This window comes from Pyxicephalus adspersus, chromosome 1 (assembly GCF_032062135.1).
Source record: "Pyxicephalus adspersus chromosome 1, UCB_Pads_2.0, whole genome shotgun sequence".
In the NCBI taxonomy this organism is placed as follows: domain Eukaryota; kingdom Metazoa; phylum Chordata; class Amphibia; order Anura; family Pyxicephalidae; genus Pyxicephalus; species Pyxicephalus adspersus.
In genome coordinates, this window is record NC_092858.1 from 35785988 (window position 1) to 35803774 (window position 17787).

The window sequence follows — 17787 nt, forward strand, 5'->3', positions numbered from 1 at the left end:
AACAATGATCAGCATGCAGTCTTGCATGTCTTTGGCATTTCTATTTTTCCTCAATAGAATACAAATGCAAAGTATATCAGATGGCCTTCTCTTAAATGGTTGGACGTGTGTTTGCCGGCTGTTGCCTAGCAACCTATTGAAAGCCACATTGTTATCTGTCAGTTAGGGACCTATATATATATACATGTACATCATGCGCCCACAGGTCATTTACCTTATGTGTTAGCTGTGTGGGATTTTGTGTTAATACAAAAAAAAAAAAAAACACAACGTACAATTCATGTTGCAGAATATTTTATTGCTTGTTATACCTGCTAGCATAGTTTGGTAACTAAATTCCCTGTTATATAATGCATAGCTATGATGTCAGTTTTGGGCAACGCAGTCATTGCTCTCTGTGGAGTGCAGCGGTCTTGGTGCAATGCAGTTTTATAGTGACCATCTTATTATGTATTTTGCTATGGCATGTCACTAATATGACAAGTACATTTGGCACCTCTGGGGTTTGCAGCTCCCCTTATAAATCATATATTAAATCCTGCTGGGGAGAGGTGGGAATAATCTGTGCGGAATCAGTTAACCTGTTAGAGTGACTGGGGGAGGTTCTCCCTGCGATTAGAGGTATAACACACTCTATCTCGCTCACTTACAGGCGTACAGATCCCTCTGCAGAAGGGGCAGGCGTCCTGCTTCATGCCATTGCCGTTGTTATTAGTCCCCCCCTCCTGCTGCCCACATTTATACATCACGGCGCAAGGAGAATGGACTGATTTCCCTGAAGGACACAGGGTGATCACAGAAAATGTGACAGGAAAGATAATTTGCATGAACCCATTCCTTGCTGTTACAGTCCCGGCAGTTAGAGATTGATCCTGCTACCTATGGTATGTTGTGGACTCTGTGTTACTTGTAGTGTATTGTACATCACTGTGCACCACCAAGGTGCTTATAAGGAGCGTGCACCATTTCCGAGCCATGAATCTGCCTCCATGTGTTGGTCAAATGTGTTTAATATCAGTGAAATGGTAGTGCGGCCTCAGCTGAACAGATACAGTGCCCAGACCATTACAGATCAAATCAATACTGTCATAGCTAAAGGGACTGTCACAATGGAGAATTATTTAACCTTACAGTTTCCATTGAAGTTTCTGCCAGATCTGATTAATGTCACACTCATGTTTGTTGTGTCACCAACATGTTTTTTTTTTTGTTTTGTTTACAGGCATGATGGAGTCCCCTAGCGTAGACAAAGATCTTCTGGAGGGATGCACATCTCCCTTCGAGCTAAAATCGACTCCCAGCAAAAAGATGTGGGTCAAACTACGAGCTCTGTGAGTAACCGGTACACCAAAGGGTTAAGGGACTTCCCCTCCCCACATGCGCAGACCACCCATAGGAATCCCATCTTTACCGTGATTTCCATTACGCCTTCAAAACAAAAACAACAAAGTGCTCATCGCACTACAGAAAAACCATTTACCAAGAAATACACGGGAGGTACTCACCTGTAATGTTACAGCAGCCTGCTGCATTCAGCTAAATATGTTTTCTATGCCTTAGGAAGATACAAGAAGGCAGCAATGGCTGTGCATTAATGGTAACATTACCATGGCAACCTCCAGTGTAAGATTCTGATTAACCCCTACATCCAAATCTGCAGAATTCTCCTATTAGACATAATATTTTATATAAACATATAACATATTGCATTAATTGATGATTAGTAGGAGGTTATCGAGTGATTTTTTAAATTATAGTTCATTGTCTTGTGGAATGATGATAAAGTGGTTATCTGGGAGGCTATTTTATTATCATTCTCCAGTCTAGAAGGGTGATTGAATGAAAAGGATATGTAAAGCTCCCCATACAGACCACATATCGGCCAGAATATATTGTTCTAAACATATTTTGAAGTTAATCGGCCTGTTAGTGGCAACTGATTTGGTATCTGATTGCAGTAAGGCAGGATTGAATAAGTTATGGTGGTCAAACATTATAAAGTCCTTCACTTCTCTGTATTTGTATGTTGTGATTGCACTTTGATTTATACAAGATTCCCACAGGCAGAATAGGGCTCATTCACATCAGTATGAAGCTGTAATGTACATCACGTGCATTGGTGCATTGCAGTGCCAATGTGAATGGCACCCTGGTGCACCTTAAAAACCACGTGCACTTTATTGCAGAGTAGCACAAAGCTTGGTGTGCCCTGTGTTGTGCTCAGCTGTGGTTAAATGCAGCCTGCCCCATTTTTTGTGTGGATATCAGTCCGTTTACTTTAAATAATCTATTTTATGCACCGTACGTCAACCCACAACAATGTGTGCATTGTAACGTGAATAATAGTGTAAAATGGTCCTTAGTATAAATAAAGCCCTAACTTTTAGTGCAGCCTTTCTTGTCCCTTTTTAACATGGATGAACCCTTGAAATACCTTTCAGGGTTTAAGAAACCTCTGCTGTAATTATTAAATTCACAGCTCACAGTACCTTAGTGTGCTGGTCAGAAGGAAGAATGCCTGTTACATTACTGGCTAATAGGAAGAATACCATCCTTACAGATAGCCAAAATGATCATTGGTGTCGGTTAATCTGAACTGGGAGGCACTTATCACTCAAAGCTCAAGGAACCCCCTTTGGAGAAACACTGCTAGTGTTGTCCCCAGCCCATTTTAGCCGGACGCACCACCCGGCATTTTCAGTAACCACCTGGTATTTAAGTGGTTACTGAACAGTTGGGTCACAGTACAGGGGCCACCACCCACCTACTTCTTCCCATCCCGCTTAGCTTCTGGTTAGAATACAGCACTGTGTCAGTATATGGTCCCAGGCAGCTCAGGACCAGATTTGTATTGGCTGGGCTGTTTGCAGTAAAAGTATATGTTATAGTATCTCTTAGTATATAAGTATGTATAGATAATCTAAACCTAAGAAAAAAAATGTTACTAGTTTTCTATTTCAAAGTAAATTCTCAGTAACAAAATTATCTGTTTGCTTCAGAAATGCTGTTTTCTTGAACTGAAATGTCAAGCATTTTTTGATGTTCCTTCCATGCTAAATTCTTCTGTAAACTACTAACCCCTCAACTTCTCATTCCTGGATGAACAGAGGGAAGTTTGTATGTAGTTCAAACCAGGACAGCTGCTTAGGGTGACACTTCGTTTCCATAGATTTAGTGTACTGGGTGAGGGTTGTCAGTCTAGGACAGGTGGTATATTATTAGTAGGACCAAAAAAGAAAAGAATTCAGCCACAACTTCTAGGAACTGGCAAGCTGCAATTTAAAAAATGTTTTTTTAGGTTTAGATAAACTTTAAGTTTAATAATTACCATCACTTTGTCCCTGTTGTTAGGCAGTATTCATTTAGTCTTTGGGCATACGCACAATTGTCTATTGTGATCATCTCAGGCGGATTCCTAGCATATATACAGCAGTCCCCCAATGTTCTTTATCGATTGCTACATAGCTGACTAAGGATGACTGCTATCATTTCCAATGGAGGAGGATGCAGCGAGGTATACAGTGTTCATTCATTGTAGCATTGTTGTACACAACCATGAAAGAATATTTCCAATGACAAAAATTTGATGCCTATACCTACCTTTTAACTGAAAGGTTTAACCAATCAGGATCAAGCAGGTGCAGTTTAAGCAGACATATGAATAAAGAAAGGGACACATAGTCATTATATCCAGCTGCTCTACCCCCTTGGATGTTATATAGCTTTGTGTAGCTAACTGATTATTGATCAACAGCACCACATACTTTCAGTGAATATTAAATGATCCAAGACCAGAGTGACATAATGAAAGATTTTTTATGATTGGCAGTGCTTAAATGCTAGTACGAGTAGTGTTGTACGCCTCCAAAAGCTGAATATTTGTCCTATATTTTCTACTTTTTGCAAAGATCATAGTGCATTTATTTACTTGCTTGCAGTATAAATATGTAACACACCATTGTTTATTTTTAAAGATGTGAAATTTATTTTCATTACTGGGAAATAACAGTTCTGAAAAGTAATTTTCCCATAGTAATATGCTTTCTGATCTGTGCTGACGGCTACATTACTGTATATTAAAGTAGATGTATTCAGGTCTCTCCAAGGCGATGCAGAGTGCAGTATTTGTAAAAAGGGCAGCTACCGATTTTTACCAATCCGAAATCAAACTGAAATCTAATTGGTTGGCACAGGTAATATACCTTAACATTCAGACTTTCTATCCTAATACTGTAGTAAACATAAACCCTATTCTGAACCCAATTTCTATTATATTTCCTGTAGTCTTATAACCTAAGCACATCAGTTATTATTATTAACTAGTATTTGTATAGCACCAACACATTGCTTGAAAGAGTCCATAGTCATGTCCGTAGCCGTCCCTCCGAGGAGCTCAGAAACTCACAATATCCTTATAATAGTCATGTGTCATTACTAGAGTTTAAAGTCAATTTGGAAGGGAAGCCAATTAACCTAACCGCATATTTTTGGAGTGTGCGAGGAAACCCATGCAAAGACAGAGTGAACATGCAGGTTCTATGCAGATAGTGTCCTGGTGAAGATTCCAACCTTGGACCTAGTGCTGTGAGGGCCAAAGTGCTAACCTCTGAGCCACCATGCCGCTGTCTTTGTAATACTTTTTAGCAGCTCCAGGTTCTTCTAGCTGCTGGCACCATACTGATGACTGGTCCTGTGCCCCCTTGCCTTTTGGACACAATTTCCAGAGCTCAGGTTCTTTCTAACAATACAGTAACTACTTTTTGGAATAAAGAAACTGGTCCCTCAAAAAGTCCCTCACTGTGTCATGTAGGTGGAAAGCATGGTGGCTCAGTGGCTAACACTCTTACCTTTGTAGTATTAGGTCTCTGGTTTGAATCTGGACCAGGACCCTATCTGTGTTTTTTTATGTTCTTTATGTTCTCCCCTCCATGTTTGCCAAGTTTCCTCCCACATTCCAAAAACATGCAGTTAGATTTCATTGGCTTCTTTCCAAAATTGTCCTTAGACTGTATTAAAGACATATGACTATGGTAGGGACATGAGATTGTGAGCCCCACTGAGAGACAGCTAGCGATATGCCAATGGACTGTAAAGCACCACATAATATGTCATAATTTATATATAAATTCAAGTTAATAATAATTAAAATTGGTTGGTGAATGGCTGTTGAGTTTGCTACCAGCTGAAAAGTTCATTTTTTTTCTGCAAAAAAATGCTTCTAAAAACAAAAGAGTATGGAGATAAATCAGTGTTTTTCATCTAGGGTTCCTCCAGAAGTTGCTAGGGGCTCATTGAGCAATTTGTTGTTTTCAGGTCAGTTTAAATGATACCAATGATCTTTTTGGCAATCTGTAATTGTGTCATTTTTCCCATTGGCCATCAAAGTAAGAGGTGTTTTGCTATTGTACTTGTGAGCTGTAAATATAGTAATTATAGCAGTTCCCAAGGACCTGAGCATTATTTCAGGGGTTGCCCCATGTCAAGAAAAACTGAGATAGATTAATGCTGACACAGCATATTTAATTTTCCAATTGTACTAGTTTGGTATTGATGGGTCACTGTAGAGTTTAGCTTTTAATAGAGATGGACTAAAATGAGATATAAAAAGTCTTGCCAGTGTTAAGATGTGGTCCCAACTATTTATTACTTCCACTTATAGCCACTCAATAGGGACAGCGCAATAAAATTAGTTACATTACGTGTATAAAGCTTGCACTGAAGCTTGATCTGAAGATTGTTTTATGTGTGTTTAGCTAGAAGGAGGTGCCAATATAGAGCCCAGAACTCTGGATTAGTTCAATATCTCAGTGAGTCAAGGTATATCTTGAGATCTCACGGTTCATGACTTGATATAATAGACTGGTCTATTCTGCTTTTTGTTCCTTGAAGACCAGGATGTAACCCATGCAGATGTAATAGGTGATGAGTATACAAACATGAAGCTTTTATGACATATTTGTTTAGCAAGTGTTGCATTGCCGACATTAATTACACTGCAGGTGCACATGAGAGTCTCTTTACTATTATGTTGTGTTCATATATTGCCATAAATAAAAAATTGCTTTGATCACCTAATGCTCAAACAGCTATTATATGTAATTTTTAAATGTTGCTGATTGCACAGTGAAACAGTTAAATGTTACTGGGAGGATTGAAGCTCAACAAAGCAATCATGCCCGCATTACTATACAGTTTAAATATCCGTATGGAAGACTCAGCAAAACTGTCTACTGCAATTCATTCCTAATTCATCCACAGAACTGATAAAAGGCAAATTATCTCTTACTGCAGAGACATTTATCATAAGACCTAGTGGTGGTTGGGTTTAAATACAATTACTTTTACTGCAGTTTAGAATAGTAGGCATGTCTATGGGAGATCAGGTGTATGAACTGTTTGCTTTTTGGTGTAAATTGTTGTTTTGTCCATGCAGAGTGTAGGCAGCATTTTGTAGAGTAAACCAAGCTGCTACGGTGCTCACAATTCTCATAGTGGTGGGGGAGGTAAAAGTCTTAAAAGCTTCCTGGTCTAAATGGATTATCCCCATGGCACATGAAAATGTACCTTGGATGAGTGACGTCTAGATGTGAAATGAAGCCAATCCAGGTATAGCAATGTCATTTTCCTTTGTTGCTCATATTCATTGCCAAATTAGGGGAAGAAAGAGAACATTATTATATATTGGAGTCTTTAGAGGCCCTCAGACTCTAACCATGGGTCAGGGAGGTGCCAGCTCAGGTTTTACAGGTTTGTAGCTCCTGCAACACCTACACTCATAGATAATATGCTTCTGAAAGCCAAACAGGATGTGTATTTCCCATCAATAATGTCACTAATCCTGCATATACTGTACACTTTAGGAAAACACGTAATAACAGCAAACTGCCATCCAGTCACTAATTCTGCCATTGCCTCGTTCCTAAATGCAACCCTAGTCCTATGGCTGGCTTTGGACATTACATATTTTCGTAAGTCATCCTACAGGTCAATTATGTTATGTTAGTCAGTTACAGCCCTTGTGATAAGTTCAATTTAATGGCCATTTCAGACCTTCAGGAGGTCGCAGTGTTCTTCAGTCAGTAAATAGGAGAGGTTGGGAACCATATTTTGCATGTGGCTGTGGCAGATCGCATTTTGAACAAGTGGTATTTGGCTGTCCAGTTGTTTTTTAAGATTTGGGCCCCGGCCGCACTTACATCCATGTGCAAATCTGGTTACCAGCGGTGCGGTTTGCTGCTCCCTGGCACAGTTTGCAAATCATGAATCAGACAAATCCTATGTATGTAATGGATATATCTCCCCCATATTCATATATCATAACAAACTGCACATACAGTAAAAAGGTTTGAAAACAACTACCACCAAGCTGATATATTTTACCATGTATGTCTAAAAATATTACTAGCATTGGGAATACCATGATTCAGCAAAGGGAAGTGGAAGCTAATTACTTCTGTTTTTATATAAAAATATTCTTATGTGGTGGTGGGGGATGACATTAGATATTTTATCTTATTTATTTTATTGTGGTTTAAACTAAAGTGTAAAGCTGAAGTTTGATGTGCTTATATTTTGCCCTACCGGTTTCCTCTCTATCTCTTCATTAGGATGCTCATTACATTTTTGAGATAAAACTTTCCATTTTCATGTCATCCCTTCCTGAAGACCCAGGAATATTGTTGTGCTTCTCTATGCAATACAGACTGATAGGAGGGTCCATGCCTCAATATTTATTTCAAGACCCCCCCAGCCCTGATGCAAGCACTGGGCTAGTATATAAAATAATTATACAAATATCAAATGCTTTGAGGGGTGGAGATCAGCTTCAAGGAATGAGTGTTCCTGGGCATTGACATGTAAATTGGCCTAGGTAATACCCAAATGCTGAGCCCTCATGTTTTTAAGAACTGAAATCCAATGAAAGGTAGACACTAAGGAGAGGGATAGATGATGCTGGGTTTTAATGCATACTGTGAGAAATAAACAATTTCAGTACAAAAGAGAAGCCTGTACAAGTGAAGGTAAGGCTGGAGTATTGGAGTTTAAACAACTGTATAGTGTGACGACTTTATTGTATAAAAAATGTAATCTGTTGATGTTCAGGATTATCAATTCACAGATAAATTATGCATCATGTGGAGTTGTTCTTGTAGTGTACTTCAGTTTACATGGAAAGTTTGACTTTCTGTGCTGGGTCTATGCCTCCTCTTTGCGCCCAGAGCAGAGGGCATGAATGAAGCTTTGTGGCGAGATCTGTAATGCAGCTGGTAGTAATACAGTCTGAGGCTGGGTAGCTGTAGTCTTTGCTGTCTTCTTTTTTCTGTTGCAGTTTAGCAGGGACAGCGCAGTAAGGAAAAAAATGTGCTTTTGTTATGTCTGCAATATTTTGCTTTCCAAGCACACAGATGTTCTGGTTGTTGGATTCTGCCGACATCAAATACACTAGCCCAAATGGGCTGTTAAGGTGACTGGTGATCAAATGAAAGCCTATAGAATGGAAATGCTTTTTGAAGAGTGGGATCCCACTGAGCCTACGGGGGTTCTCTTTCATGCTTCTTAAATATTGCACAAAGCAGACAGCTCTGGTCTACCTAGGCACAGTGTGCTCATTGTAGTCTATCTGGGTGCACTGCGTGCTTTCCAGCAGAAAAATAGCTTAGCTGTAATGAATCTCTATAAGACATATTATTGTGTCAGTTAAATTGAAAAAAGAATGATACTGGAGGAAGGATGGCACAGGTGATGAGAGTGATGTGACAGTGGCACATTGCAGGAATGATGTTTTTTTTCTGCATAAACACTAACAAATTCAGCAGGATTTACCATACCCTGGTGCCTGCAGAGATATGTTAAGGGAAAGACTTATTGGCTACACTGTTGGGCCTAGTGATTTTCTTCAATAGCCTGCACTCGTATTTAGAGCAGAACAAATTCACTTTGGAAATATTATTTTCCTTAACAATGGTTATAGGAAAATTGCTGTTGATTTTGTTAACAGTCACTTGTTAGTACATCCTGAAATAAATATCTGCCAGCACTTTTAATGCTTGTTATTGCTCAGAAGGTCACCCCTACCCTGCCAGATTATTGCTTTATCCTTTAATTGGCTGCATTGCTAATAAAAAATCAGTGCATTTCTGGCCAAAGGCTGTTCATACTCTCTTGAATATTTGCAAACATTGAGACTGAATCATACATGTGTTAATATAATTGCACAGAATATGGCGGGGTAGACAATCAGTCCTGAGTATAAAGTTGGGCTAAACATTTTTACTTTCTCTGTACATACCTCTCAGGTTTCTGAGTTGGAAAAGAGGCACACATAGCACAAAGCATGAATGCAAAGAACACACACCTGCCAACCCCCCAGTTATTTGGACAGCAAAGTATTATTCCTTGATTGGTGTAACTCACAAGTTAGTCAACAATAATTTACTATTAATTTATTAGTTTTATTCTTGAAAGAAAAGTTAAGTGTAGGAAAAAACCCTTTTGGTAGTTAAATATTACCTTGCTTATAATATAGGTCTTTACAGCACATGAAAAAGTGAGGCAACTGAGGAGGAAAGCACAGTTTTGGTTTGGTTCCAAATGAGGGACATTTGGGAACAAATGATCAGTTGGTGACCCAAAACGATATTTGTGCTGATTTCTAACTTCTGAATGCCTTTCAAAAGTCATTATTTAAAACAACAAGGTAAAACAGTCTGTACTATGAGAAGCATTTTAGATTTATACCAACAGCAAAGACAGGAGAGAAGGATCTTAGGTCAACTAGCCACATGAAGATGTTGGTTTATTGTAGACCTTGCTTTTACCATGCAAAGCAGGGTATATTGCATGCATACACTAGTGACTTAATATATCTTTCACCTTTTCAGATTGCCATTTTAGTTTTTACAGGCTTTTTTAGCTTGCACCTAACCATGCTATCATTCGTTCAGTCTCTGCATGGTTGGGGCTGTTGGTAGGGTAAAGATGTAGCAAAAATTCACTTGCATTCAGTCTAGGCTCAGGGAATACATGGGTTGACAGTTCTGGAATTATCAGGCTCTTGATTGCCTGTAGTTCCATTGCGGTAGTGCATATAAGAGGGTAACAATGCTACCCAGATACTGGTGCCAGTGATTCATTGTTGTCACCCTGTAACATGAGTCAAAAAGAGGTAATGATTATACCAAAATAAAGACTAGAATATAAGAACGTAGACTATGCAGGTGCATTATTTGTCAGCTATATAGTTAAAACAAATTGAGGGTTTACACACATTCTAAGGGTTTTTTTTTACCTATTTTTATTTTTCAGCAGGAACATTTAACACAGCCTTCCCATTCAGGCAACACAAAGGAAACACAAATGTTACAGCAAATAGGTCAACAGTTCCCAAAGGATTGTTGCCTCCAGCAGGACACTTGTCGTGTTTGGTGAGAACTCCTTTGCTGCCTCCAGTCACACGGCGGCTACAACATTTGCCAATCAAACCAAGTTGTAATCAAAGAAAAAACTTCCAGTTTATGAAACCTGTGAAAGAATTTAACTTTTTATCCTTGCAAATAGTAACAGTATTACATTTGTATGCGGGCTTCATATTTGCAATTTCCCCAGAGATTGGGGTCAATTTACAGATATTTTGTGCAAGGTGAGTATGATTCCTGATGAGAGAAGTACAATCTTGCACCCTTAAAATGATGCTGGGGCTTCAACGTTTATTCACATAAAGGATGATCAGGTGTTTGCAGGCAGACCCTTGTACTTGACAGTTAGTTTATGAAACCAACATCTGTGTTTTCTGATCAGAGGATGGTAAGAATCAGCAATGCAGATAATAAGTCAAATAATAAGTCAAATGTATGCATTTTATTTACGAAGAATAATTTCCTGCATGTTTTACTTATATGTAATGGTAATAATTTCATTCATAAAGAAATAGACAAACATCTTAGATTAGCATTTCCAGTTCAATTTAGCAGTTCCATATTGTTTTGGAATATCTATGAATTGTATACGCTAATTTAAAAAAGGGTTATTGGGATGCATTTATAGATTTGCTGGCTTGATATCAGCAGTTCTCCTGATTTGATCACAACTATTAATAAATATTTATATAGGTGTGGTTGAGAAATGGTGACCATTAATGAAGAAGGAAGACCAAGTGTGAATCAAGTATACCTTTACATGTTCCTTTTACTATATTATAATATAAAGAAATGTTCTGAACAATTGCAAGGCTAAATGTTGGTTATAATACCTTAGCCTCTATTCTGTAAATGACCGTTACATTGTGTACGGGTTTCTAGGTTTTTAAACATTTAGAAACAGAAAAGAATAGTTTATCAAGTACCTTTCATTTTTATTGTTTTGGACTTCTATAAGCTCCAGGCAGCATTTTCTTAAAGTGTGCAACATATTTTAATAATAATGCTGAAACCTCTGGGGTGAAATCTGTGGGGACATTAAAGCTTTTAATTATAGCAAGATAACACGCTTTGTTTTGTGTAACATTCTGCTGGATTACTTAGATATTGGAAAGCAAAGATCCTGCTGCTAGAGTCCAGGATAAATAAAGGAAGCTGCGGGTTGATTCAAACTAAGCTATACTTGAAATTCCAGGTATCCCAGTCAGAGAATTGAGCTGTAAAAGCCAAGCAATTAAGGTAGGATGAGCAGAGTGATTTTTGGAAAGTTGCAGATTTCACCAAAATGGCAACTCCCAGTTTTGCATTGTTAAATGCTTAGGCAAAATTAGATTAGGAAAAAATAGTCGTCTGTTTTATTTATAAAGTTTTTTTTTTTTTACAGTGTGTGTGTTTTTATTTTTTTTAGTAGAAAGTATATTTATATGTGACTTTCACCAAACATTGTCCTTGATTTATAAAATGTAGTAGAACATGTTCACTTTGCAAGGGAAATTCAACTATTATTGAGTATGGTGAAAAATGTAATTTGACAATAATACTCATTAACCTAAAAATCAAAAAAGCACAGTTCTCACTAAGGCTATGTATATACGTACATGCAATAATTGTCATTATAAATCGAATGACTGACCACATCAATAATTATTCACGATTATTTTGAACAATTGTATAGTGCACGATTCTGCACATGCTGCAACGATATGATCATTTAAATATAATCCACTAATAATGTACACACACTAGATATGATCATTTGAATGATGCAGGAATTAAGGTGTACCAGAGAAAGTGTACCGAAGAACCATCCATGATCACTACACGACCCTACACACAATAGATAGTGAAGGATCGTCGTCAAAACAGATCCGCCAGGATAGCCGTTCATTTACAGCGACATTTTCTCCTTCATTGGCACTGTTGGCCTGTCGTTGTGTAGTTTTTTGGTAACGATTGTCGAACAATCGGTCGTAAATCTCCAACCACATATATTGCACATGTGTACGTAGCCTTACTCGCCAAACTAATTAAAATTGCCCTTGCAAAATGAATGTGTCTAGTGCCCACATTCCTGGTACATTTGTTTCAAAGTATGGTTATTGATTTACCTGCTATGAATATTATTGGTCTGCTTTATGAATATAGCACTTACCCAAGTGTGATGCCTTTTGTTTCTGTTATGTTGTGTGGTTTTGATTATTTGTATACTGTAGCTATTTATGCAACAACTTACATTTCTTGACATAAAGCAGAGCCAGGAAAAATAATTTTTTTTTTAAAAACCCATTCCAATCTAAAAATCCAACAAAAAGCATCTAAATTGTGCCTTCCCCATTATTGGAGAGTTCTTTGGTCATGACCCCTAAGTTTTGGACTGTAAATAAGGACCACCACTGCCACACTAATTTATTCACACTTTTACATTTTTGCTTGATTCATCATGATTTCAAGAGAGAATGCATCAACACATTTATATGCTCACCAACTCACATTGATGTACATTGTGGTGCGTTATGGCACACATTGACATAAAATTTACAGTGCAATGAAATGTGTGTAAATATTGTTCAACAAAGCATGTTAACACACTCCAACATATTATTTTTATTTACTTGTGTTTATAAAGCGTCAACATATTACACAGCACTTTACAAAGTCAATAGTCATATCACATATGTTAGAAAAAACACATCAGGGAAAACATGCATAGGTGTGAATAGGCCCCAAAAAAAGTAAGGTTATCTGTAAAAGGACCAGGAACCCAAAACCTTAAGGTTTTTACACTTTCATTCCTTGGCAGTTTATATAGTGAATCGGATCACATATTGTTAACTGCAACGACTCCAAGCAAAAAAACTCTGTGTTTACTTATTGTATTTTGTATATTTGTATACTTATCTGAATACAATTAAAAAGTGATTTTTGTAGGGACTCCACCATTTCAATTTGTATTGTATAATGTAAAAGAAAAAAAGGGAATGGTCTGCCAAGTATGTAACATAAGAACACGTGACTGCTGTCTTACTGGGCTGTGAGGGTAATTAGTCAAAGCAAGCAATCAATTTTCATTAATCTCAATTGTAACATACACCAAACCTATAAAGACAATGTTCTCTAATGCTTTGTATTGTCCTTGTACTGAACCTTCACATCCTTCACAAACACCAATTTGCAATTAAACAATCATCTGTTGACCTGTTCGTTCTCACATCAACTTGTACTAATTCTGGGTTACCTATTGTCAGGATCTCATATGTAGTTGAAAGTTTTGGTGGAATACATTCTGTGATCTATGGATTCTAGGCTAAGGTTGCTGGAGAGATAGTTTGGATTTTGTCCAAGATGGTTAAAATGCTACATTAACTGTATCTGTCAGAATATCCTTGCACCGTGTGAAGTAAATTGTAAGGTTTGATCTAAAAAAGCATTTTCAAAGAATGATTCAGGTAATTTACTTATTTTTTTAGTGTCTCTGTGAAATACTAAAGTTAAAGAAACACCAACCAAATTATTTTTTTGTTAGTTTTGTACAAACTTGAATGTTTACATCTTGGGCTTTCATTACAGTGTATGACCACATTAAAAAAACTCCCTTTCTTAGTGTCATGCAGTTAGGGGGAAAACGAATGGCCATGGGGTCACCAGTACAGAAAAAGATGCAATCACACAAAAGTGCTGATCCACTTAAGAAAAAAAGTATCCAATCCCCAAACTAAAGATTTTCATGCCCTAAATCAGGTGTGATGGGATCGTACCCTGAGTTGCACATGTTTGTGTGGATTGGGCTGTGCATGAACATGTTGATAAGTTTGCTTTATCACAAAAAAAAATCTACTGTCCCTTCAACCTGCCTGTTTTTTACTTTTACCTATAGTCAAGCTTTATGGAGTCTGTTACTTTAAGAATGCAAAAAGTTGCTGACTGGTATGACTATAGGTGCCACATACCTGCACAGCAGCTGTAATTCTGGTCATTTTAATTGGGCAAACAGCTGTCACAACTAAGGTGCCAGTCAGGCTCACCCTATTTATACCCACTATGAGTATAATAGGTAGGAAGAGATGGGCAAGATTTAGCATGAGGAGGAATAGCTGAATCAGTTAGAGAAAATGGCCTGGGATTTACAGTAGAAAAAATTACTACCAAAAGTGGCTGCAGTGTGTGTAAACCTGTCATACCTTACGGTTGCTTTCAGTATTCCTGCCAAAGCATCATCATAACAACCAAGCCCCTAATAACCGTAAGAAAAATATAATACCTAGTCCAAATCTAATCTAGTTTATTTTACCCATCTATCAAACCATATTTCTAAATCAGAGATGAACAGTTGTACAGAGTCAAGTGGAAGGCTGGGTAATTACTATCCAAATGTAATAACAGATAAGTGATGGTGGTTGGCTACCACTTGCTATTTACAATACCAACCTACAGTAAACAAGAATAAACAGATATTAAACCATGATGATGTAGTAACTGTAACCTAGACCTACAGGATACCTAATTTGCTTCCTGAAAAATTGACCTAAAAATAAATTCTATATTAAGGACTTCTTTTATGAACAATCTGCATTCATTACATAAAAAGTGTTTGTTTACTGTTTGTTCTGGACAAATTGAGTGAAAATACTCAAAAAAGTAACAAAATCTAAAATGTAGCTGTCTTTTTTACCATTATGTTTTAAAAAGCAATAAAGTCACAAAACATTGCCGTAATAATGGATAGGCTTGCATTTTTTTCTCTATGTGTCAAATCATGTAAAACTTCTATTAACCCCCAATGTGTAATTGTACCTACACACACAGTCCTTAAACATTTGAACAATAGCAAAATTGTAATTCCTTCTATATAAAGTCGGATTTCTACACCTGCCTCCTGACTGTCATATCTGCCATTTGGTTAGGTCATGCAGCAAGATTAATATATTCCACTTGGTTTTGGGCTCCCACCTGTGAACACTATTTCTGTCTGATATGATGATATCTGACAGAGCGAAAGTAAGTGAACATGTCCGTCTCAGTTGACGTTTACCCCCAGGGATTGACGTTGTCTGGAAAGCATATATTCTTAAAACTCAATGAATAAAAACTATGATAATATTTTGAAATAAGGAGCATTTGAAATCTTTAAATATATTAAATAAATAATTTTTTTAGTTATATGCAATCTAGTCCTAAAATGCTTTGTCTGTTATGCTTGGGGTTGATTTTGGTGGTCAGCAGCAGAAGTGATCTAGAGCACAAAATGTGTGTGGGGATGTATTTTTTTAATTTGGTTTTATACCTGCTGTGCTACAAACTGTTCATCTGGTGCAACATTTCTTGCAATGCAATATGCCTTTGCAATACCAACACAAAATGAATGTGTATCTCCAGCCAAATCCTTCAATGTTTAACAGTGAATGGCAGAGTTAGAACCTCTCAGAATTGTATTGCTGCATGTATGTCCACTGGGGAGCAAAAAATCTCTAAAGGGTACAAAAGGCACCATACACATTTCAGTCTATCTAGACTGAATTTACACCACTTACTGTCAGTGCATTGTACATTGCAGTGCTTTTTTGTTTTGAATGACTTCCCAATTCACTAAAACAATCCAGGTTTGTTACAAACACATTGCATTGTAGCACATAGTATAGCACGATCCAGAAAATATGATACATTTTTTGTCCATTCCTGTACATTGGCAATCTATTTAGTGGGATCATTGTCTTACCTATAAACTCACAGGAGCAAGTTGTTTGCTGTTCAGCCTAAACAATGTAGATAATCGTGAAGATCAGATATTTTCATCATATTATTTTAATTCAAAGTTCCCAGACATAAAATGATTGTGATTAAAAAAGTCACAAAAGTTATGATCAAATACCCTGCTATACAGTGACCAGCAGATGAATACAAAGTAGTTAGTTCAAAATGGAAAGAATAATTTTTGTACAAGTTCTAGCAAACTATCAATTTTCAGTTTTTTTTTCTTGACGAATGATTTTGATTGGTTTAGACAACATTTTATGTTCCTTTTCTTTTGTTTAGTTTTGATGAATGGGACCCAAAGAGTCATATACTTGATTACATATATAACATATATGTAATCACACAAGGTAGTTCAATCAGAACATATAGACGATTATAATGCCCATCCAATTTTTTTTCTTTCTACTTATATTTATGACTATATTTCATAACTTATTACCATACATGCAAGTTGATGTAATCCCACAATGTTTCCTGTCATTCTTTTTACATTTTAGTGCTAAAAATAGCATTATTTAGGAACTACCTTCAGTGGGGGGGTCTGGTATTAAAGCATTAAAAAGCATGATGGAGAATCATCCATGTCTATATATTTTATTCAGTGATTGATTCTTCAACAGGGAATTTTTCATAGAATGTCAGATTCACTGCTTTATAAATAGACTATTAGGTGCTATTTCAATAAAACCTGAAGTTTTAAATATATTAAAAATGTTTAAATGATATTAACTTGTACAGTTTATACAAGATGTTGATGATAAGATTTAGTTATACTTTATATAGGATTTTTATTCTGTTTCACCTAAAGTTAGAGGAGGTGTACAATTTTATTATACCTTATTGGTACCTTAAACCTGGGCACAAATTGTATTTGATTGTAATTCATTGGTGGCTGCTGTTTTATATGCGATACAGACCGGAGATTTAGCTGGTCTTTGTGCAGAAGCAATCAAGTCCCGAAGTTCTAGCTTTTGTTGGCTGATAACTGTTACTGCACACGTCCAACAGGGCATCATGCCCAGTTTTTCTAATACTTTGGAGATCTGTTTAAGGGACTTGCATTGTTGTCAACACAGATCACGTACACAACACCATAAAGGTTAATAGCTGTTTAGATTTATTACATAGAAAAAGTGTAGCCTTGCTGCTGCAGTACTAATTATTAAATTCTGCTACATTTTATATGCTACACCAACACAATTACCAGTTACTGTAATGTCTTATATACTGAATCTAAATGTTTAACAATGCTGATATGACAGTAAATCTGTCTACAGCTCATCATATATGCATACATACATCTCCTGCCATGCAATACATATAAATCAGCGTTGAATCTTAACAAAGGATATCTGGGATAGTGCACAAGGTCCAAAGAAGGCGGATCCTTCATCACTGTTCCAAACATATCCTTCAAAAGAGGGAAGATATTTAAGTATATTTTTCTATATTATGGGTGTTGTTTTTGCTGTTCTGTTCACTTCTTTAATTCTGGCTGTGCTGTACAAATTGGATATTTAATGCTTATGTATTGCTATTAACATTATGTTCCGTAGTAAAAAAGAAAAATAGCAACACAAAATTATCTTCCCCATTGGTATGCGGACTGTGAAAGTTCCTA

The 17787-nt window shown here is 36.9% G+C and overlaps 1 protein-coding gene across 10 annotated transcripts in view; it reads left to right on the forward strand.

The window, feature by feature from the left end:
- Positions 1-17787, forward strand: part of PDE1B (phosphodiesterase 1B) — a 177497-nt gene that overhangs the window by 14001 nt on the left and 145709 nt on the right. For 9 of the 10 annotated variants that reach the window (XM_072406382.1, XM_072406400.1, XM_072406408.1 and 6 more), the window contains exon 2: positions 1223-1331. In XM_072406382.1, the coding sequence (XP_072262483.1) occupies positions 1223-1331 (109 nt within the window). Of the gene's footprint in view, positions 1-697; positions 885-1222; positions 1332-17787 lie in introns of those variants that run through there. The other variant, XM_072406415.1, reaches the window with a different exon arrangement.